Source organism: Arachis hypogaea, chromosome 6, assembly GCF_003086295.3.
Source record: "Arachis hypogaea cultivar Tifrunner chromosome 6, arahy.Tifrunner.gnm2.J5K5, whole genome shotgun sequence".
Classification (NCBI taxonomy): domain Eukaryota; kingdom Viridiplantae; phylum Streptophyta; class Magnoliopsida; order Fabales; family Fabaceae; genus Arachis; species Arachis hypogaea.
In genome coordinates this window covers 11,327,665-11,352,266 of record NC_092041.1, presented here as the reverse complement: position 1 = coordinate 11,352,266, position 24,602 = coordinate 11,327,665, and the positions used below count along the sequence as shown (strand labels likewise).

General features: G+C 34.4%; 4 protein-coding genes across 4 annotated transcripts; 2 read left to right on the top strand and 2 right to left on the bottom strand.

The window, feature by feature from the left end:
• The first annotated feature begins 1,588 nt into the window (after positions 1 to 1,588).
• On the top strand, positions 1,589 to 3,749 carry LOC140173594 (serine/threonine-protein phosphatase 7 long form homolog). The gene is made up of 6 exons (XM_072198080.1): positions 1,589 to 1,594; positions 1,742 to 1,843; positions 2,513 to 2,938; positions 3,044 to 3,237; positions 3,332 to 3,413; positions 3,492 to 3,749. Exons 1-6 carry the CDS (start codon positions 1,589 to 1,591, stop codon positions 3,747 to 3,749), a joined length of 1,068 nt encoding a protein of 355 aa, XP_072054181.1.
• An 874-nt stretch (positions 3,750 to 4,623) lies between these two features.
• On the bottom strand, positions 4,624 to 5,699 carry LOC114927809 (uncharacterized). The gene is made up of 2 exons (XM_029298834.1): positions 4,814 to 5,699; positions 4,624 to 4,688 (listed from the first exon to the last, which is right to left on the bottom strand). Exons 1-2 carry the CDS (start codon positions 5,697 to 5,699, stop codon positions 4,624 to 4,626), a joined length of 951 nt encoding a protein of 316 aa, XP_029154667.1.
• A 2,871-nt stretch (positions 5,700 to 8,570) lies between these two features.
• LOC112696009 (kinesin-like protein KIN-14L) lies at positions 8,571 to 14,494 on the top strand. The gene is made up of 19 exons (XM_025748584.3): positions 8,571 to 8,695; positions 8,793 to 8,894; positions 9,124 to 9,281; positions 9,437 to 9,583; positions 9,702 to 9,960; positions 10,129 to 10,232; positions 10,316 to 10,387; positions 10,604 to 10,711; positions 10,938 to 11,012; positions 11,217 to 11,298; positions 11,433 to 11,528; positions 11,627 to 11,800; positions 11,893 to 11,999; positions 12,164 to 12,504; positions 12,590 to 12,840; positions 12,953 to 13,116; positions 13,215 to 13,861; positions 13,960 to 14,135; positions 14,218 to 14,494. Exons 2-19 carry the CDS (start codon positions 8,828 to 8,830, stop codon positions 14,283 to 14,285), a joined length of 3,096 nt encoding a protein of 1,031 aa, XP_025604369.1. The 5' UTR covers positions 8,571 to 8,695; positions 8,793 to 8,827; the 3' UTR covers positions 14,286 to 14,494.
• A 2,434-nt stretch (positions 14,495 to 16,928) lies between these two features.
• Positions 16,929 to 19,507, bottom strand: LOC112696008 (xylan glycosyltransferase MUCI21). The gene is made up of 3 exons (XM_025748583.3): positions 18,876 to 19,507; positions 18,701 to 18,766; positions 16,929 to 18,464 (listed from the first exon to the last, which is right to left on the bottom strand). The coding sequence occupies exons 1-3, from the start codon at positions 19,099 to 19,101 to the stop codon at positions 17,128 to 17,130; spliced, it is 1,629 nt and encodes a 542-aa protein (XP_025604368.1). The 5' UTR covers positions 19,102 to 19,507; the 3' UTR covers positions 16,929 to 17,127.
• Between the last annotated feature and the right edge of the window lie 5,095 nt (positions 19,508 to 24,602).

Sequence of the window (24,602 nt, the reverse complement as noted above, 5' to 3'; positions counted from 1 at the left end):
AGGAGATGCGATATGTGTGGCCCATCTCTGCCTTCTTTTATTGGCAACCATTCTCCCCTATCCACCCTTTCTTCTATGAATGGGAGAGTTTGTCCATAGCAATGACAAACAAATATGGAGAAAGGGGGTTTCCTTGACGGATTCCCCAAGTTGGGTGGAAAAGCTTTGTTTTAGAACCATTCCAAAGAATTTGATAAGTGACCGAAGCTATGCAGCTTTTGATGATATTTGTAACTTGGCCAGGAATCCCAAATTCTATTAAGCACCGTTCCACATAGTTCCAATTCAACCGGTCACAAGCCTTCTCAAAGTCGAATTTTATAGCCATGAATTTCTTTCGACCCTTCATTCTTTTCATGTCATGGACCATTTCCTTTGCTATGATTATATTATCATATATTAATCTCCCAGATATAAAACTGGATTGGTTTGGAGCGATGTTTTCATTCAAGAATAGTTTTATCTTTTCAACTAGAATTTTTGTGAGGCATTTATATACTACATTACATAGAGCAATGGGGCGAAATTGAGTGATAAATTCAGGTTGGTTTACCTTAGGGATAAGAGCCAAAAGAGTTTGATTTACCTCCTTAATCATGCTGGGATTTCTCCACATGCTGAATATAAACCGGCATAAGGATTCTTTGACAAGACTCCAGTTCTCCTTATAAAAGAAAGCTGGCATGCCATCTTCCCCTGGGGCCTTAAGGGAGCCTATCTTGAAGAGGGCTTTTTCAATATCACTTTTGTCAGGGAGCTTCAAATTTTGAGTCCGGGCTTGTTCGTCAATACCTGAAAAGGTAGAAAAGATGGGGAGTTCAGGCCTGAATTGTTGCTCTTCTTCGTAAAGATTCTTGTAATAGTCTACTGTCATGTTCTTTAGTTCTTCTTGATCTTCACACCATACACCATCCTGTCTTCTCAGCTTTACCACTCTATTTTTCCGTCTTCTAATTGTTGTCTTAGTATGGTAGTACTTCGTGTTTCTATCACCCTCCACTATCCATTGTTGTCTTGACTTTTGGTGCCAATGGATTTCTTCTTGGTTCAAAATACTCTCTAATTCATTCTTTAACTGTCTTTCGAGCTCTTCAAGAAAAGGGTTCCTTCCATATAATGTAGCCCGATTTTCACCCGGTATAATCGTGGCCCGAAAGTGTATAGGTTTCATCGGATCTAGGACTGGGTTCAGGTCTAACAAATAGGCCCGGTATATATTTCGAGTCGGATCTGAGTCACATTAAACCCGGTTTCACCCGGTCCATGCACATCCCTACTTCTATTATATTTTATTATCAAATTATTTTCATGATAAAAAATTATTTTTTTTATGAAAAATACAATAAATGAGAATGAGTGAATTTTTTGAAAACAAAAAGTACACGAAGAAGCATTATTAATTATTATAGGAGTAATAATATCACAGAAATTATTTTTTTTTATGGAAAAGAAGTTGGTGTTTTAGGAGAATATTGGAGGATGGGGGATTTACCCGGTGGTGGAGCTACCGGTCAACACGCAGGGGCGTGGTGACCTTGCTACGGTGTAACGTGTCCGCACCACGCAGGGGCGAGGTGACGCGGCCAGCATGCAGGTTCTGGCACCACGTAGGGGCGTGGTGGACCTGGCGTCGCGGAGTCCCGATGCACCATGGGGGGCGTGCTGGAGCTGCTGGCATGCAGGGGACAAGTCTCACCCCGATAAACAGTAAGTGTGGTGCGTTCTTACTCTATATAAACAGCAAGCCTTCAACTACAATGAGAAAGAAAGTGTTAGTGAGAGGCAGGGGAAGGAGGCTTGCTCCTCAGAAGGCTTGCTGCTGCTTCACTGTGAAGGAGAAAGGGTGAAAAATAGGAAGAAAAAAATATTATTTTGTGTTTATTTTAAAGAATGGTTCGTAATTATAAAGCTCCGAAGGAACATATTATAAATTATTTGGATCATCCAATTTATGTAAGTTGGTAAATTATATTTTTATTGTGTATTTTAATTTCTGTTTTTTTTTTGTTATTTAATATGTTTAAATATAGTTTTTTTATTAATTTTAAATTAATTTTCTGTTATAAAAATATTAAAATAGAATATATATTATACTATACTATTCTATACGACATACTAAAAATTTTTTAGAAAAATATATTTCTCTACGATAAAAATATAAAAATAATACTATAGTAAAATAAATAATATTCATTCTATAAATAAATATGTATGTTGAACATATTCAAAAATTTAATACATAATTGTTAAAGTAATAAATAAATAAATATTAAAAAATATATATATACGTTGTTATTAATAATATTAGAGAAATATATGTTGATGCACGAAAAAAAATTATTTTAACTATGGTAATGCACTTTTAACAAATAAAATATTAAAATAAATAAATATCTAAATAATATTATCAATTGAGTGATCACATACATTTTATAAATTCATTTATTAATATTTGTTTATTAATAAATGAATATTTATAAGTAATATAACAAATATAATTTTGTTGATGCAGCCCAACAGAATTTTGTTGGTGCGTAAACTGGATCCGCCACAGAGTTGGAACCCGAGGGTCAAAAACTACTTATGTGCCACCGGATTCTACCACGTATCTAGGATTGGGATGATAAGAGGATCTTACCCGTTGTTAGCTGTTCTGGTTGAAAGGTGGAGGCCGAAGACTCACACTTTTGTGTTGTCGGTGGGTGAGGTTACAGTGACATTGGAAGATGTCGCACATATATTTGGCTTACCAATTGATGGAGAGCCTGTGAGTGGATGGACTGATAGTAGTAGTGATTTCGTTCAGAGTCAGAGCATGGCAATATTCGAACGTGAACCGGTGCTCAGTCGTAATTCGAAATCCTATATAAAGTTTGGTTGGGTTCGATGTATCAGAGATGAGGAGCCGTTGGACACTGAAGAGTCCATAAGGAGATACGTGAGATGTCAAATTTTCTGTATGTTAGGGTCGACCCTATTCACAGATAAGTCGACCGCATACGCCCATGCGATGTATCTACCATTGCTTCGCAATTTCGAGCAGATCCATACTTATAGTTGGGGTACAGCATGTCTCGCGCATCTTTACAGAGCACTATACTGTGCATCACGATATGATACGAAGGAGATGGATGACCCTCTTAATCTGTTGTTTGTTTGGACATGGGAGCGAATGCCGTGTATTTCACCTGTATCGAGACATATCCTTTCACCTGCTGAGATACCAGTTGCCATGAGGTAAATATTTATGGTTCTTGTCGGAGATTATATTCATTATGCATGTTTCAGTTACGATTACTTACGTAAATTTTTTCACTATATCATGTTTCAGGTGGAGTCATTCGGATCGGAGCACAACGTGGTTAGAGAAGACCGTTGTGACATTTAGGCATGATATAGACTACATGCAGGAGGTAAATATTTATGGTTCTAATGAATCCTAGATCCAGACATTAATGTTTGGGTTATGACATTCGAATTATCTGTGGCAGTTTGAGTGGCGGCCATACGAAGGAATGATCATACCCGGCGACTTACATGGACATCTTGATGTGTATGATATCGTTGCTCCGTTGTTGTCGTTCGAGTGTATCGAATGGCATCCTGCGGATCGAGTGATGCGTCAGTTTGGGTTCGCACAGCACCCCTCCCCCTGCGAATACCAAGGGACATTCCATTGGACCAGCATTGCATGGCGCTTCGCGGAGTGCAGCTTTATGACTGGACAATTTTGCTTGGGGAGTGGATAGCGGAGTGGGGCAACAGGCGAAACACTCGACTGCGGGATCTGCACCCCCTTCCGACCTGGGACTTCATACCGACCCCGGAGTATCGGGATTAGTACGTGCGCTCATTCGGACATATGCTGAGATTCTCGGTGTATGTTTCTCAGCCACCTCAGCATGCAGTGTTTGAGCCGGTTCCTTATCATGTACCACAGCCACAGGACCATAGTGCATCCAGCCACCACTCTCATCACTCTCAGCACAGCCACCATTTCCAGCACTCTCAGCACAGCCACCATTCATAGCACTCTCAGTCGATACTGACGATTCCATTCGGTCATGATTGGTTTGACTTCTCCATCAGCGGTCACGGAGATCAGCAACTACAGAATTAGGCCAATGCTAGTTTGGGTGGTTGGTCAGATTTTAGTGTTATGCATTCACCGTCAGCCTCAACTGATCCACGTGGGGCATCAGTAGGTATGAGCCATGGTTTGCAGCGTCCTGCTTCCGACCACACGTCAGAGGGTGCATCGTGTGATAGTAGATTCCTTCAGCGGACATACACACTTGTTGACGAGTACAACCCCGATGCATCTGCTCCAGCAGAGGCAGGTGGGTCGGCACTTCTGACAGAGGCGGGTGGGTCAGCACCTCCGGCAGAGGCAGCTGGGTCGGCCGCTGCAGGTATGGGTGACTCAGTTCCAGGTCACCCATATGACCTACGGACGGAGCAAAATCCACCTGATAGGTATACTCCGTCGCGGCCAGGTCTGAGCATGATGGGTAAGGCACTGAGCTGGATGGGTCGTAAGAAGTGAGCATCAGGTTGGGGTTTTTAGATTTCATACTAGGGTTCAATGTAATACGTATTTAATGTTCTGTATGTTGGCCGATGTTATTCGTAGTTAAAAATTTGTATGTTTGCTTCAGTAAGGCGGTAAATGTTAACATTATCATGGTCTTAAACATCAACGGATAATCTTAAATTTAAAAATACAAACACGACTAAGACAAAAAAGAAAATCTATTATAAAAATGCAAATTCAAAAATACAAACACAATGAAAATAAAAGTCATCCCCCCACCCCTCGATCCAGCACGCTGAGGACATCGACTCCGACTATGTCCCTGAGCACCACAGAGATGGCATATCTGAGGACCACGCATGTCGCGTGAGTCCATTTCGTTCAAGTATCTGGTCAATTTTGGGCGACCTTTCGACGTTCTCCTCAAGGCGGGATTAGCGACCAATGTGGGTCCCTCATACGCAGGCCATGTCTCGGCATCACCTAACAGTGAGAACTCGAATCTATATACCTTACGGACCTCTGTCATCTTGTACACGTCATGCACATACACCTGCCAATCGATTCGCTGGTTAGCACAGCAAGCAATAACATGGCGACATGGTATTCGTTCCACCTGAAAATGTCCACAGTCACACGTACGTCGTGCAAGATCAACAACTAACACCTTTCCACTAGTCATTTCGCGCACCTCAAATACTTCATTTCGTCTATCAAAACAGTGCACAATTATATTTCCAGCCTGTTGCATACTTGCCTTTATCCGCTGTTGTGCGAATACGGAATAAGTATATCCAGCACGTTTGCGTTCGTGAGACTCAGCACTCTTCCGCATAAAAGGTTCATTTAACCGATAATATGTTGCTCGGACTAGTGCCAACACAGGTAGATTACGGGCACCCTTCAACACTGAGTTAATGCAATCGACAAGGTTCGTCGTCATATGGCCCCATCGATGTCCCTCGTCGAATGCCAATACCCAACGTCTAAGTCCAATGGCATCGCACCACCTGGCATATGCCTCACCTCGCTCTTCCAACCTCTTATAGTTGATGTTATACTCCTCCACCGTTCTTGAATACCCAATATTGACCACAAGCTTTTGCAAGTGAGGGACTTTGAATGCTCGTAGGAAGTTGCTGCCGATGCGCCTTATACAAAACATCCACCATGCTCTTGGAGGTTGCTAGTCACCTCCGGAACGATTTACTGTTGCCCGAATTGACTCATGCCGGTCCGAGATCATACCCACACCATATTTTCTAACAACATGCATTCACAGATTCCTTAGAAAGAAGTGCCACGCATCAGCTGTCTCCCCTTCCACCAATGCCAAAGCGATAGACACAATATTCTGGTTCCCATCCTGTGCAACAGCGACCAGAAGTGTACCTTTGTACTTTCCATATAGGTGTGTTCCGTCAACCTGAACTAGGGGCTTGAAATGTCTGAATGCCCTAACGCATGGATTGAAACTCCAAAATACGCGATGAAGTATTTTTACCCCTTGCGCCTCTTCATTCCCATTGTAGAGTGGGCGTGTTTCTATCTGGACAACTGACCCAGGCATCTTCTGAATCATAACCGAGAGCCACCACGGCAAGGCTTGGTAACTCTCCTCTCAATCACCGAAAACTTTCGCTATGGACTTCTGGTTTGCCAACCAAACCTTTCGGTAACTGATGGTATAGTTGAACCTTGACTGGACTTCGACTATTATAGTTTTCACCTTTATGGACGGGTCAGTCTCGACCAATAGCCTTATAGCCTCAGCAACTGTGTCCGAGTCCAACTTGGAATGATCCTGTGAAATCACTCCTGTTGTGCACGTGTGCCTACCGTTGTATCTGCGTATCTCCCAACAACCTTTTTTCCGTATCGAGCTGGCTCGGATAAGCCAGTCGCACCCACGCCCATACATCTTGCATTTTGCATAGAACGTCTGTGGCTCAGACTCATACACGTCGTAGTCAACTCCTCTAGTGATAGTGTAACTTCTAATTGCTGCCATGACCGACTTTCTAGAACTGTATTCCATTCCAATCCGGAACTCTTCGTCCTCTGGATCAGCAACGCCTACAGAAAGTGCCCATCATCGTTTATTAATCAATCCAAAGTATATATTAAAGATAACATATTATTCGGTCATCACGTACCTATGTTTGAATATTCTAGAAACTCCGGTGCATGCATGGCGTCGAGATCCAACTCACGCATAAAAGGTGGCACATTCATCGGTTGACTGATCGAGGGGTGAACCACTACATTATCAGCTGCTGTCTCAACTCCCACATCACCATCCTCGTCTTCATCGCCGGTTTCATAAGTGGCTTCGAAGTCATCTTCGCTGTCACTATTCATTCCCTCGTACACTGCAGCTCTATCATCCTCCACCTCTAAGTCATTTTGAATCCCTTCCACCTCTATGGTTTCAAACTCAACATACAGCTCAATCTGTGGTTGTCGCATCTGAGTCTGCCGGTGAATTTGAAACATATTATGCATAGTCACTTCGTCAGTGATTGGCATGGTATCAAACTGTATTAGACCACCAAAAACTACAACCGGATTCCGGTACAGAATTTTACTCACTCTCATTAATGTGCCGTTCTCCATGCTTTGACAGAGACCATTCTGAAGTTTCATAAACATCATGGTGCATGGAACCACAAACAAAAACGGATTCTGGCACACAAACCTCACTCCCTCATGAGTATTACGTATTATCTTAACGTCGCGATACACTACCAAGTTTGCGGTACCCTCCATTACACTAGAAACACACTCAAAGAACACTCACGCACTTTCTCAGAATAAAAATGAACCCGAGCACTGCCTTATATAGAGAGTAGCATTCACCACGCCCCACGTTTTGATTGCCTCAGGCGAATCACGTCCTGCCACGTGTCAAGACGCCCTTACGTGCCACGTCATCACGTCCCCACGTGATGCCCAGGTGTACCAATCAAGCTCCGCCACGTCATCATCACGCCCCCACGTGCTACATCAGCACGCCCCTATGTGGTGCTGCGCGGCCCATTCATCTTCGGCCACGTCATCATCACGCCCCCACGTGATGCCTACATGGCCAATTCTTGCTCCGCCACGTCATCATCACGTCCACACGTGCTAGGTTAGCACGCTCCCATGTGATGCCACTGTGTCCCATTCAACTTGCACTACGTCATCTCACCTGACACTCATCGCAGTCAACATGCCCCTACATGTTGAACATGAATTTACTATTGGGTAAAACACAATATTTTTCCATTTCTAGTCAAAACACCACTTTACTTCCTATATTAAAATTCTTGAGCCATAATATCACTCTCCTAAGTTTTAAAGTATATAGTTTTATAGTTTTATAGTTTTATAAGAGGAAAAGGAAAAAAAAATCTGATTTTACCTTATTTGTATATATATATATATATATAATCATGAATGAGCTTGATTGGTCAATCAGTCAAAATATTTTCCCCTTGTTATTAGTAAATTCATGTCAAAACTTTAAAGATTCCAAAGAATTGTTTATGACTAAATAATGCTAAGTTTATTAAACAATTTAACCCACAAAAATCTCTAAGTATTTATTAATTTCCATTTTCACATATAAATGAATTTAATTTTGATTCATTATTATTATTATTATAAGATAATTTTATATGTATATTCAATTAAATAATATTATATAATAAAAATAATTATTATTTATATTAATTATGTTTTATGTGAATAATCATTTAAGAAAAATGAATATAATTAAACTGACTATATAAAACGTTTAAATTAGTGCATCAAAATTAAATTAAACTCATAAATATAATGGGCTGATTTTCAGAACAAGTATTTTCCCAATAAAACAAATCCCAACCGTAGGATCAGTTGACTCAGTATGAAGAACTAACGGTTGGAAATGCTCGCTGACCCCAATAACGTGGCCTTCTGATTTGAATTCAAAATCAGCGAAATGTAACGTTACGATTCCGTACCTCTCAGGTTCGGAATCCGAAGCTAAGCACGATAGTCCGAACCAAAAGCCAAAAACACTGTCCCATTAATCTGATAATCTCTCTTCATTTTTATGGTTTCTTTGTAATTTTACTGAACACCCACGTCAAAAAGTTTTCATTTTTTTCCTTCAACTTTGGTTTCTACTTTCAGGTTCTTGAAGAAAAATGCTTCTTTTTGTTTTTTAATCATTTTTCTATTTTCCTTTGTCACTGTCTCAGTCTTTTATTCTCTGCACGAAACATTGCAGGAGACAAGATTCTGAAGAAGAAGAAGAAGAAGAAAATGGAGAATTGCTTAAGAAGTAGGGTTCATGATATCAACATGGCTTCAAGAAAAGCTGAAGAAGCAGGTTAGTTTGTTCGATCACATTGTTTCTTTTGGTTTTGTGTTCCAAGTTGCGTACTTGTTATGTCTATTCGATTGGTGATGGTAACGGTTTTTCCTTTTTTTTTCCCATTTGCTTTTGGGTACAATTCCATATGTAAAAATACACATGAAATTTTGCACCAAGCTCTTCACTTTGCTATTGATTGATGTTTTATTCTGAAAGAATCTATCTGTTATGAAAAATTGAACAGCTTGGAGACGCTATGAGGCAACACAGTGGTTAGAAAGCCAAGTTGGTCCTCTTGGTATATCCAAACAGCCTTCAGAGAGAGAACTCATTTCTTGCTTGAGAAATGGTCTCATTCTTTGCAAAGTCATCAACAAGATTTATCCAGGATCAGTCCCTAAGGTACTGAAATCTAATCTAATCTAATATATGGTTGCATTTTAGTATTAAATTGATTGGTTCAAATTGGGAAATTTGAGTTTTGCAGTTTGCACAATTGTTATTTATGGATATTGGGCATATTATCTCATCTTTTTTGGATGGGATTGTTTTTTAAGGTTGTGGATAATCCGGTTGCTTCGCAATCATTTACCTGGGATTCCCAGCCATTACCGGCTTTCCAGTACTTCGAGAACGTTCGGAACTTTCTTGATGCTGCAGAAGAACTAAAGCTTCCAGCTTTTGAAGCTTCTGATCTTGAAAGGGTAATTTATTTAAAGATTATACATCTTTGATATGCATGTCCAACTGCATGCCAATATTGCTTGTTTTTGTAAACTTGCTTATGCATGTGTAAACTTGCAAGTTATTTATTATTTTCAGGATAGTGTAGATATGGGATCAGCATCAAAAGTTGTTGATTGCATTCTATCACTTAAAGCACTTCAAGAGTTGAAGAAGACAAACAGTGAGAATGGATCCTCCAACAGGCACTTAAGATCTCCATTACTTATGCAGTCAGCCAGTAGAATTCATTCGAGAGCCACGGCTGCGTTTCCCTCCGATGCATGTAAGCGATTGGATTTGTCTGCCACATGGGAAAAAGTGCATTCTGTTGAGAGTAATTTTCAGAAACGAGAAGGTTTGATCACTTAGTCTTGCTCATATATTGGTATCTAATTTTGTATCCTGTGCTGATATAAAATATATTGTTTTGGTTGCAAGTGATAAAAAAACTTCTATTGAAAGTGATTACAGAGCATTCGTACTCATATAATTTCATTCTTTCGAATAACTCTACTGGATGCAGAGGAAAATGTAGAACTACTTGTGAAGCTACTGGTCGATCGCATCTTGGAAGCCAAAGAAAATATGGATGGAAACTTTGCTGCTTCTCTTCGTAACGAAAATATGGTAACAATTTTAGTTTAAATTATCTCCTCAACACAATTGAGCTTTTTTATCTCCCTCATAATTATTTTAATCTTTGCTTGTAGGATCCTGTAAAACTATTTAAGCAAATCATGACAAACTTTTGTGGGGTAAAGCTACCGACGAAATCCTCTGAGGTTAGTTTGAGTCTTTGAGATGATCATTTATCAATGCTAAAAATTGTGAGATATACATAAGTAGTAGAAAACAATCATCCTTGGGGATCAAAATTCTGTAACTCTAGATTTGTTTTGGTCATATTAAGAAAGTGCTTTCATGTTCTATTTGTTAATATTTTCTATCTTTGCAATTGCAATGATATTTAACAAAATATCTCCTTGACTAAAACACAGCTGCCAACGCCACTAAATGATTCCACAAAAGAAAGAAGTAGCGTACTTCATTGTTGCACTTCCACTCCTCCATTATCAGATGCTTCATTAGTGCCTGAAAGTTCAAAGGTACCTTTCTGTGAAATATTAATTTAGAATATTTAGAATAATTGCCTGATGTAGTATTTACATAAAATTTTGCAATATTTGTATTTGTATATGTTAATATGTTAATGTGCTCACCCGAATATTGTTTTTGATCAACATTTACATCATTAATACTGTGGTACTATTACCAATTCAATATAAAATGTCTTGAACTTGGATTCTGATGCTTCCATTGTGCATCTCACAGTGTAATAGAGGTTGCACTGGAAAGTGCATTTGCAATCAGAAGCATCTCTTAGCATTGCAAGAAAATGAACTTCAGGTAGACATTTGTAAATCTTTAACTGTTGCATCATTTGTGCCCTAACTAGAAATTTTAATTATTGTTGAGTTAAGGTAGAAACAATTTAATAGATTACATCGACATTACTACCTTGCCATTCTAACATACATTAAATACTACAGAAGCTTTAGTGGTTTTCTGCATTCATTGTGATAATGCTTGTAACATCCTGGGTTTTTTCAGGATCTCAAGGCTTTAAAGTTGAAAATCAAGAATGATTTTGAGGACATGCAATCACAAGTTCAGAGTTTTTTTAATGAACTCGGTATGAATAGCCATGAACATTACAATTTCAAATAGTTGGTTTTCTTTCATTGTTCTGATTGGTTGTAAAAGGATTCCCTTGTTTATTTGTTTTTTATATAATTATTGAGATGAAATACTGGTTTATGAATTCAGGGAGTCAAGTAGAGGATATGGCAACTAAAGCTGGTGGATACAACAGAGTAGTAGAAGAGAATAGGAAATTATTTAACATGGTTCAAGATCTGAAAGGTTGAACTTTTAATTGCTTATTTAATTAATGGTCACTTTCTCTTTATATATTATTGACCAAAGTTAATTTTGTCAAACTCTTCAAATCCAAATCATAGGTAATATTCGAGTTTACTGCAGAATCAGACCCTCATTCCAGGCTGAATCCAAGAATATTATTGATTTCATTGGGGAGGATGGTTCTCTATTCATTTTAGATCCATCCAAAACATTGAAAGATGGAAGGAAACTTTTTCAGTTCAATCGGGTTTTTGGTCCAAAGGCTGGCCAAGGTAGAGTTCCACATGCTGATTACAGAAATTTTCCCTCCCCTTCCCTCTCTTTTACATCATTTTATTGAAATTTATTCTAACTTTGTACACAGATGAGGTGTTTAAGGACACTCAGCCGTTAATTAGATCCGTGATGGATGGATATAATGTTTGTATTTTCGCATATGGTCAAACTGGATCTGGGAAGACATACACCATGGTAAGATAAAAGAAGTATGATACACATTGCATTGGTTCTCCCATATATTAATTAACGCGGACACAGACCAATGGAATAACAAGCAATGCCTGCTTACTATATATGCAAACTTAAACCAATTATATATCCATCTAATATCTTTTGTTTCTTCTTTCTTTTGGCAGAGTGGTCCATCAGGTGGAACCTCTAAGGATATGGGGATCAATTATCTCGCTCTTAACGATTTGTTTCGAATGTCTAATGACAGGAAAGACATTATGACATATGACATTTATGTTCAAATGGTCGAGATTTACAATGAACAAGTTAGAGACCTACTTGCTGAGGACAAAACAGATAATAAATTAGAGATTAGGAGCTGCAATGATGATGGATTGAGTCTTCCTGATGCTACATTGCGTCCTGTGACATCTACAACTGATGTTCTGACCCTCATGAAACTCGGCGAGGTCAACCGTGCTGTCAGTTCCACTGCACTGAACAATAGGAGTAGTCGTTCCCACAGGTAATTTTTAAAATTTTTTCAGACCCTATAACTTGAATTTAAATGTTTAATGCAGACACTGATAATAAAGGCTGTTTTAATTCAGTGTACTCACCGTGCATGTTCACGGAAAAGATACATCCCGTAACACCATTCGCAGTTGTCTGCATTTGGTAGACCTTGCCGGAAGTGAACGAGTAGACAAGTCAGAAGTCACAGGGGAAAGACTAAAGGAAGCACAATTCATTAACAAATCTCTTTCTTGTTTGGGAGATGTGATCACAGCACTAGCTCAAAAGAATTCTCACATTCCATATAGAAATAGCAAACTCACACTTCTTTTGCAGGACTCCTTAGGTACACGCTATTGAATTCTATCTTGAATTCTATTCCACAAGATTCTATCTTTAATTCTTTAACCTTATAGAGAAAGTTTCTTTAATTTTTTCTTGGACATTTTCTGCATTAGGTGGTCATGCCAAAACCTTGATGTTTGCTCATGTGAGTCCGGAAGCAGATTCCTTTGGTGAAACAACGAGTACTCTAAAGTTCGCTCAGCGCGTTTCAACTGTGGAACTCGGGATAGCACGTATGAACAAAGAAACCAGTGAAATTATGCAACTTAAAGAACAGGTAATGACATACCGTAAGCCACAAGAAAGTTAGTATCATAGGTTGCTGAAACTCAAATGGAGTCAAACTAAACCGGTTTTCCCTCTTTATGTGTTTAGGTTGAGAGTCTTAAGCTGGCATTGGCAAACAAGGAAGCTCAGAAATCAGTGTTCAGCAGACCCAAAGAACCATACACTCCATCAGAGAAACCAACCATGAAAACTCCATTGCGTTCTAGAAGACTCAGTATTGAGAATTGCAGCACAGTGAAGGGCGAAAAATCATTGAATCCTGAGGATAAGGATAAAGCTGCATGTAAATCGCCTTCGTTTGTACCTCGTTCGAGAAGATTGAGTTTGGAAGGCTCCAAGAGCAACATCAAGAAAGACAGTGCGTCATCCGATGTTAGCAAGACTTTACAGTATGAGTCTGTGCTTGTGCAGAAATATCGTCCACCACAAGATCCAGAAGCTGCGTCAAAGCTTTATGGACACTTCAGCAATGGCATGTCCAGGCCAGATTCGCAGGCCAAAGCTCCGCGAAGTCCTACAAGCATGACCTACCAAAAGAGACTGATAAAAGTAGATGAAGGGATCAAAATTCATCCTCTTGTACTACCTCAGACGCCGGAACCAACAATGCCGGATATCAATGATGTGCATAGTGTTATGCAGACAACAAAGGGAATGAGTAGCACAAATGGAAAAGGTTCCTTGAGAAGATCCTTGAGAACAATCGGAAAACTTATTAATGGCCCTGAAAAGAGGTATGTGCGTGTGTAGCAGGCATTGTTGTTTTTTAAGCATGTCTATTATTATGGCTACTCTATAAAAAAGAGTGTCAATCTTTGAATGTGAATTGCAGGAACCAACAACAGAATTTGGTTGAAGTAAAGTCTCCAATCAAGGGTGCTAGCCATGCAAATGATGTAAGATCATCGGTTACAGCTGTAGAAAGGACACAGAGGAGGCAATCACTAACTGGAATTCATGGATCCGGGCCGAATCGAAGATCTTCGCTTGGAGGGAAGCCGGTACCATGTAAGTTAAAACCTATAGAGCTGCCATTTTTCTATTAATATGCTTTGCAATTTCATCATACTAAGTACAAGGTTATGTTTAGATGAGAAGGAGAGAAATGCTAGAACACCTCCTCCGGCAGCGGCGAAGACCTCAAAACGGTGGTTGTAGGAAGACTTCAAGAGCCAAATATCAATGCTGGGGTGGTTGCTTTGACTCAAAGAAACACCAGCAGCTCCAAGCCTCCAATTTAGTGGATTTTGTTTTTTTCAAATTTGGTGTTTAGAAATATTTTTGTAATTATGAAACTAGGATCATGAAAAACAAATACAAATTTTTGGAAAAGAAAAAGAAAAGATAAATAAATACAGCTTTTGTTCTGTTCTCGTGCAGTTATTTGTAATCACACCCTTTTTATGTTTTTTGTATTAAATGTGATTAATACAAAATAAAATATAAGATGATCATACAAAAAAAACTACACAAAAAGTATTATAAATATTAATTCTCATATAAAAAAAAATACCCACGGTCAACTTACTTTCTATACGGTTTTGAGTTCATTCGATATAATCTAGTTACTCCAATCCCATAATCTGTGCTAACTTTTATTATAAATTAGATATTTTTGTAGATTTTATATTTGACTTCACTTTCTCAATCAATAGTAAAATTCAACACATAACATTTTACAATGAGGTAAAAATTTAGGTAAAAAATTTTACAAAAATATTTTTCGTATACTAAAATTAGCTACTAATATTTTACAAAAATATTTAATTTATTTTTAACATATATTTATATTTAATATATATTTTATATTTATGGTTAATTTTAGTGTACACGTAATATAATAAAAAAATTTAATATAGGTGAAATACCTATATGTAAACATGTTGCCTTTTACCACTTGTGAAAAGAAAATCCATGCTAAACGAAAAGCCCTTTTAACTCATTTCATTGATATTCATTAAACTCTTCCATTTGTCAGTCCTTTTTTTACAAAACTTTCAAATATATCATTATAATATAACATTTTTTTAGCGTATTGTTTACGTTGTTCATATTTTTTGTTGTTTACTTAGCGAAGTTGTAATTATTTTAAATAATTAATAACCAACAATATTAGTACATTACAGCAATTTCTCTTTGAAATAGAAACTAATTTGTGAAAAATCTTCACGGGAGAGAATCAATTTTGAAAGGTACTGTTGTTCTGACGAATTGGCACAAAGGTTGTGCTGGTTGAGACAATACATGCAGTGTGGTTGATGGATGGTTCATAAACCATTAATCATAACCGTTAGTGGTCCCCATTGAATCTGTACTTGCTTCACTTCAATACTTCATACTCGCATAAGAGATGCAATCATGGAGTTTATTCACATGCACTACACAACCCTCGAGGTTAACGTTCCCCACACTACTCTTACACTAGAATTGCCACAACCCTCTACATCATTATTCCAATAATAAAGTTGCTTCTATTTAGATCTTTTATTTTTATGCATTTCTAAATATAATGAATTGGAGTAGTATCCCATGGTGAAGATGAACGAGAGAAAGTATAAGGAGCTAATTGAGTATTTACAATATGTACAATGAGGATTTAGGGATGTTCGATTCATTAGAATATTAAATGTTTATTATCTCTGGATGGTTATTCTAGATAGTTTGAAGGTATTGTGTTTGAGAAATTAGTAGTATTTTATCCTGAATATTTATTTTTTTAACTCATATTGAGTCAAATAAATAGGCCATTGTACAAATACTCCATTAGCTTCTTAGCGGAATTCCAGAAATTAATTTTAAAATAGAATTAATTTGGATGTTGATCTGATTATTATAATTTGACGGTTACAAGCTATATAATCCGGAGATTAAGTCAAAAAATGTTAAAATTTTCATAATTCATATACAATCTTATTTATGGTAAAAATTCAGGTGCAGTCGACTTCACATGAAGTTGATAGCTTAGAGCTGTTAAATAAAAATTTAGTCAAATCAATCAAATCATCTTACGGCTCTCAAATATCAACTTCAACAAATCTTGACAAATACAATTAATTTTGGTGTGATCCACCAAAATAAGACTTGGGTGATTTATAGCTGAGAACTACAACCATTTTCATTTCATCAAATTTAGATCTATAACTGAGAACTACATCCTTTTCCATTTCATAATAACGAAATGTTATTACACTAAAAATAAATAAGATAAAAGCAATAATAATTTTATAAAGAACAATAGAACATGCAGGGGTCAGTCTGAAGTCACATTGTAACATGTGTTGTTACCAAAGAAATTAGACCCACAGCAACATGGAATGTCATTCCCCAATTAATTACCTCACACCTCAATGATGCAACCTCAAGTTCATTCCAGAAGTTTTATATATTTATATATGTAAAATTAAGGGATTAAATTTTACAGAAAATAAATAAATAAGTAAAGAACCTGCTATGGGACTTTTCAATCTACACCTAACCATTGGTTGGGCAAACTGCACAAACAACTTCAACCTCTCCATAGAATTTAAGCAAATTGTAGGGTTATGAGTTTAATTGTTGTACACCAAATTATGTACCAACTTAAAAAATGTTGAACAGTTTAGTCAAATATTTGTGTAAGATACTAAAATTTGTCAATACATTTAAATTAAGAATTTAATTTTGATGCACTGATAGTGTTTTGTGCAATCATATTTGTTTTTTTGGATAACTATTCACGTGGTTGATGTAAAAGATAGTTATTTTTACTATGTGGCGTTTCATAATTAAATGTATGTGTAAAACTACTTTATGATGACAATGTATCAAAATTAAATCCTTAATTTATTCACACCAAAAAGGAAAGTTGTTGCTCTTATACTTACACATTCTGTAATTCATTTTTAAGTATTTTGCTGTACAACATGCTCAATACTAAAAAAAATGGAAGCTTTCTTTCCCTCCACATATCAAAGAATGAACATAGAGAAGTAAAATGAAACAAAAGAACAAAAAGAAAATTTTACTCTGTGCTGTGATTTGATTTGGAGACTATGTACTCATAAGCATGCTGCAACCTTTTTCTGAATCTTCTGAGGTCCAACACAACATTTTGGCTATCAAGATAAATCTTCTTTGTGAATTCCCAACCTTTCTTTGTGATGCTTTCGGGGTCCCTTAGAACAGGATCATTCTTATCATACTTCTCATACAAAGAGCTCTCTCTAATCTGAATTTCATAGCCAATGTACTTCAAACCAAGTTTTCTTGCAGGTTCACCATAATATGTTTCTGCAGCCCAAGTTGTGCCAAGAGGAACAACTTGAATGAACACTGAGCCAGGCCTCAAGAACAAGAAATGTGTCATTGCTGCGCCGTGGACGCCGATCATCACATCACTTGCATTCAGTGACCTATAAATCTTGGCCAATTCTGTTGTTCTGTCTGGCTTCAAGACTTCGACTTCAAAGTCGATTTCCTCAGCCATTTTAACCATAGAATTTTCATTTGTTATGGCTCTTGATTTGTCTCTAGAGAGAATAACCAACTTGGGTTTCTTCAATGGATTCTCTTGTACTTTTTGCTTAATTATGTACTCTTGTTTCTGTGGAGATTCTGATTCTGGTTCCGATTCTGATGATGGGGATGAAGACAATTGTTTTCTTAACTTTTCTTGTGCTTCCCTTTCTTCATCTTGAATCAATCCATGAATCCGCGGCCAATAGGCCTTATCAAGAAGGTTTCTAAAGTCAACAATGCTCTTGTTCCTTTGCATCAAAGCCAAATCAACCGTGAGCTCATCATGGATTCTAAGGCCAACAATGGCTTCAGGGAAGCAATGAGTCCTGTTGTCTCCTCTAAAATCGATGGCCGGATAATCCGAAAGGTGAGAAAGAATGTCTCCATACTTGGTGATCCACCAATTGTGATATTCAAGGATCACAAACACAACCTTCTTGTTGAAATGCTGGGAGGTAATGTACAAAGGAATGATTCCATCGTTGAATTCGTGGTACACATTGCCGGTATAGCCCCCATTCGAGAAGAAGACGGCCGGGACATCATGTTTGACATCACAACCATGGCCTGAATTACCAAAATTCACTCTCTTTGAGATGAGGTTTAGCTCATCAATGGTCTCCATTACACTCTTCTCCCATTTTCGAGTATAAGGCCTAATCCTTTCGTGCTGAAGTATCTGATCCCCTTTGCCTTTTTCAGCTCCAACATTCCTTGAAACATTGTTGATGATTCCTGAGTTGTAGAGGAAGATTGAAGAGGAAGGGGAGTGTGTTCTAATGTCTCCTTTCATCAAACATATATCAGACCTATAACCAGTTCTATCACAGCATATAGTTCCTGCATAAATGAAAACACCGAATTAAACTTTAACTGTTCATCATCAAGTTTAATAACAATCACAAGAATTTGTGCGGTTAAAACACATAAAAATCATTACTTTCCCAGGTTATAAAATGCATAAAGCTATGATATCAAACCCCTTTTCATTTATACTCATGCAATATGTTTCTAAAAAGGAAAAAATGGAAATTGAAAATTGAAAAAGAAGAAAAGGGGGTAATAAGAAGAATTACCACTTGAAACTGAAGAACACATAGAATCATTTACAACAAGAGCATCATTTTCAGTTGCAGGAGAGTCTGAAAACCAAAGCAAACCAAAACAACAACATAAAAGATGTCAAAAACGAAGTCCCATGTTGTAATAAGAAAGCAAAAGTGTATGAGAGTGAAAAGAGGAGTTGCTTACAGAGGAGAGAGAAGGTGAAAGAAGGGGGAAGGAAGAGTGGTGCAAGGACATAGCAGCAAGAGAGGAAAGTGATGAGGAAGAGGAAAGAGAGCAACTTGGGCCTTGTTCTCTTGTAGTAAGAAGAGGTTGAACAATCCATGACAAGGTTCTGTTGTGATTCTTCATCTTTTGTGATAATGGGGTCTGAAGCTTTTCTGGGTTGATGGTACCTGTGGTAGTGAACCATGTCTTTGTTCTGAGAATTGAATCAAAGGAGGGAAGGAAAAAGAGAAAGCTTCAAAAACAGAGAGGGCTCTGTTTTCTGTTGTGAGAGTTTCTTTTTGTTGATGGAAATGAAGAAGAAGAAGAATAAGAAGAAGAAGAAGAAGGAGGAAGAGAAATCAAAGGAAAGAATAGGAGAAAGCGTGGAATGAAGGCTCCTTCGAAGGTGGCAAAGAAAATGACTCTGATGTTTCATTTGCTTCGGGAACTCAAACTCTGTATATGTTCATGTTTTTTTCTTTTCTTTTCTTTTCTTTTCTTTTTCTTCAAATGATGATTAATAAATTTTTATATATTTCTGTTTATGTGCATGCTTTTTTTCTGTTTTTATTTAAACTCTGAAAAATATATGTTGTAACATTGAAGTTTTCTTTTCTTTTTTTTTTTGGTTTTCATATATATTGGTTAGTATTTTTTTATTAGTAGTCTAATTTATTTAATTTAATAGCCTAATACTATATTTTTAATTAATATTTTTAAATATTAATAATTAATTGTTTATTAAAATTAATAAATTTTGCTAATTATGTATCATTGCTCTTATTATTATGATATTATTGGATTTTGGTATGATTTTATTTTTAATATACAAATTTGCTTTACTTGCCTTTAAATTTTATTAGTATTTAATATACTAGATACTTAATTTATAATGTAAAAAAGAAAAAATCATATCTAAAGTTTTTTTTCCTATTTCTATAAGTGGTAGAATATATAATATCTTATAAGAATAATACTTATCTATATTTAGTATTTTTATTTTAAGGAAGTGTTTGTATTTATATGAAATCATCTATAACTTATGAATAATTTACGTATTTTAATATTGATTTATCTATGAAGTTATAGATATAGTATAAAATATTTTTATAAATTTTTTCAAATATATTATTTAAAAATTATTCAAATACATAAATTAATTATATAATTATGTAAAACTCAAATACATCAAAATTAACAATTGTGTATTAAATAAATAATAAAATTTAGGCTTTTTTCTGTCAAACATATTTGTTTATTAAAAATAACAATTGTAAACACACTACCTTTATTCAAAAAAAAAAAAAAAAGGAAGAAGCTTAAGGCTTAATTAGTTAATTTTGTTATGGTGATGAATTAGATTAGATTAGTTACTAATTGGGGGAAGAGAGAGTCAAGTTGGGCAACGGCCACGTCAATGTTACGCGCACGAATCTGGTTGGCGCTGCCTCTTACGCGCACTGTTTTCTCACTCTGTCACATTCTTATGCTTATGGATAGGGAAATTATTCAGATCAAAATATTTTTATATAAAAATAAAAATTTAATTAACACATATCTTAAGAATATAATATGATAAATTTATTATTAATAAAAAAATTAAATATTTTTATTTAATAAATGTAAAATAAATATATAAATTTTAAGTTTTTTATATTTTTAATAAAAAAATTTAAATATTTTAAATTGAACAGTTTAATTAAATATATTAAATTATTTAATAATTTAATTATTATTTTTATGAAATTATTCTTATATAAATAATATTTTTTTGTATATTGTAGATTAAAAATAATTTGTATTATAAGATAAGTTTAGATAAAATATATTTTTAGAGTATATATTAATATTATAAATTAAATTTTTTATATGAAATTATGTGTTTATTAAAAAAATAATTTTTTGTATAATAATCTTAACCAAATCCTTATGGGATTAATAAAAGAAAATTAAACCAATTTCAAATATTTTAAAAAAATAGTCAGATTTATTGGATTTGAATCCTCTAAAATTTGAATTTTATTTTAGAGAATAAAATATAATTTTTTACCATTAATTTTATAGATAGAACTAAAAATAAATATAAAAAAAAACTATTTAAAAATAAAAAATCATACTTTACTTTTTAAAGTAAAATTCAAATTTTAAAAATTTAAATCCAAATTTATTATATATGCACTCATATATTTATTCACATTAAGGTAGTAGTCAAAATTTTTCAAATAATTAAATATATTTAATTAAAATTATTTAACATGCATATATTTATATTTTAATTATTATTTTCACATAAATATAATTTTAAGTTGTCATATTATTACTTTACGCGTCTTTTGTGGCGTGAGAAAGGCTGTATTCCTGTCATTATTTTTGATATTCTTTTCTTCCAAATTGAACTTAGTCATCGCCACCATGATTATCTTCAGAATTAATTCTTCTTCATATATATTTATTTAGAAAATATTCAAATTCCAACACGTATATTATTAATTTAATGATCCAAATATATGACGATCATTTGACTAAACTGATTAACAACAACCATCAATGGTCGTCAATAATCTACTTCAATTCCAACACTCAATCTTCTATTTCTTATCATGAATGGGACTATTATTTCTTTTTAATTACTCTATTTTCATTTAAATTCATGAAACTCCGATCCTTTATATAATTTAAGATGAAAACACAAGTGAAGTAGATTTCACGTGAAATTAATATTTAAAAATTGTTAGATAAAAATTTAATTAAATTAATTAAATTATTTAATAATTTTCATGTATCAACTTCAAATAAAATCGACTGCACCTGAGTTTCTACTGTAATTTAAATATTATAGTCTCTCATGTATAGATTCTTCTATACCCTTCTAATTTGTTTATATCGTTTGAGTATTTATGAGTTATGACAGGTACCAAATGGGTTTTGGCCTAACATAGTTACGTCTACATTGACCTGTTAATATTATTCTATCATTAATTTTTACTTAAATAATTAACAAAAAAAATTTACATTAATAATTATTAATAAATTAATTTTATTTATATATTAAAATAAAATATTATATTAATTCTTAAATATATTGATTATTTGTGTTAAATTCAACTGTAAAATCATATTAACTCTATTTCAAAATTTTTTAAATTAAAATAAAATATTAAAAATTAAATTAAAAATTTGACACAAATCTAAAGAAAACTTTACCCGACATATAGGGTACCGATTAACGTTATTTTTATAACATGAGTCATTTTATATTATGACTAGGGGTGGAAACAGGTCAGGTCAGGCCAAGCTTTGCTCTTAACAGGCTTGGCCTGTTATACAATTGATTGGCCTGAACCTGGCCTGCAGCCTGTTATAGGCTCTTTATAAAGTACTAGACCTGGCCTATTATTCATTCTGGCCTGGCCTGAAGCCTGTTAAAAGGCCTGATAATTTTTTTACAAAAATAAAAATATTATTTAAAAAAATTATTTTTTAATAAAAATAGTTATATGTAATATGTCATATATTTAATATTTATAAAAAGTTTTAAATTTTTAACATATTTAAAATATACAAAAATATTTATAATAAAATATAATAAATTTAAAATATCTCATAATTTTATTAATAATAAATAATTATTTATATATTTAATTATATTTTAACAGGCAGGCCTGACAGGCCTATAAGGCTAATTAGTGAGCCTGGGTCTGGCCTATTAATGTATTAAGGCTTTTAAAAGAGCCTGCGCCTGTACCTATTTTATAACAGGCCAGGCCAGACCAGACCAAACACAGGCCAGGCTGCAGGCCCCTGGCAGGCCGCCTGGCCTTTTTCCACCCCTAATTATGACAGAGACATTGATATACACTATTATAGACATTGACATACATTATTATAAACTTCTGGCGGTGAATCTAATCACTTGTTCGTGATAGAGAAAAATATGATTTTTTATTTTAAATATTTAATTTTTATTTATTATCAATATAAAAAAATTATACAGACAATAAATTATATATTATTATATTAATAAAAGTTAACTCATTTTTAAATTTATTATTAAAAAAAAATTAAATACATAATTTTAGTTATATATATAATATGTCAAAACTAAACTATATATTATTTGAATTAAGGAAATGATGTGTAAATATTACCCCCAAATCATAGTATATAGACACTTTTATGGTTGGGTATATGAAGATAGTAAGATGACAAAATCTTATATTTGTGTAGTGGTTTCAAGGCATGATTAGATCGCTTTCTTTAGAGATAAATTTGTCTCCACACTTAGTTGCTATAGGGTTGATGACAATACTCTCCCAGGATACAATGAAACCTAAGAATTTCTTAATTAGCAATAGTAAGAAATTCTCAACTCTCTTGAACAAAGAAAATCTTTTAATAGTAGTGTAAATTATACGCTTAGTACTTCATATCTGAAATAATGGACAAGGACTTATTTATACATATTGTACGTAGCAATTATGATTAGTTACGTATATAAATGGTTGTGTCATTTCTATTGCCAATAGATACAATGTTTTGAACATATACAACTCTTAAAGAGTTGTGTCCCTTTAGCCAATAAACACAATGTTTTAAACATACACAATCCTTAAAAGGTTGTATCCCTTCAACCAAATAATACAAAACGGTTAATAACCGTTTATTAATATTAATAATATTAATTAATCAAATTTGTAAATACCCTTCGTTTACAATATGGTACAACTTTAATTAAGAATATAAACCAAATATATAAACCCCGAAAATTAAAAACAAGCTGAACATAACAAAACTACGAAACTAATAAAAGAGTTATGCACACACCTATAGCATCAAAATATAAGAACAATGCAACAAGCATAAGGAAATGCACTAAATCAACCATAAAATATTAAAATTTTAATGGCATATAAAGAAAAGTAGGGGAATTGTTGCGTTTTAATTGCTGCGAGTTTGATCCGTCGAGATAGAAAATAATTTAAAATATTTTAAATTTTGAATACTTGACAAATTTAGTAGATTTAGTGTAAATGAATGAATGTGTGTGATGTAAATAATTTTTTGCTATAGTTAAATATGTGACTATTTATATTATTGATTGGTTGATTTTTAAAATTCTAGTGGAACTGGTTGAATAGGTTGTGTTTGAAGATTATTGTAGCAAAAACCAGAATCTAGCTACCATGATAAGATTAAAGACTCAAAACTTTCTATACAATCTTATTAATCTGCACTATATATATGTAGTATATGCTACTAGCTGGCAGATCAATTAGTTTAGAAGAAATATAAAATAGATAAGAGTCTACTTTAATTAAGTACTTTTAGTAAATACCTTTAGCAATATCGTTTTCTTTAACATGGATGTAAGCTTAAAAGTAGACAATTCATAATTACAAGAAAGTTCACTACACATTTTTTTATCGTTTGGCAAAAGATGAAGGTTTTTAATTATTTTAAAAATTTAATTTTTAAAAATCATCAACATTGTACGTAAACGAATTTGACATAAATTAAATAATTAATTGTGTATTATCATATTTAAAAATTATCTAAATACATAAATTTAATTAAATAATGATGTAAAATTCTTTATATTATTAGTTTCAATTTTTTTCTAAAGGTGTAAGATAAAATATTGCGAAATCAAGGGTACTTTAGTTTTATGGGCATAGAGATCGAGACTTTCAAAAGCGAAGAAAATGA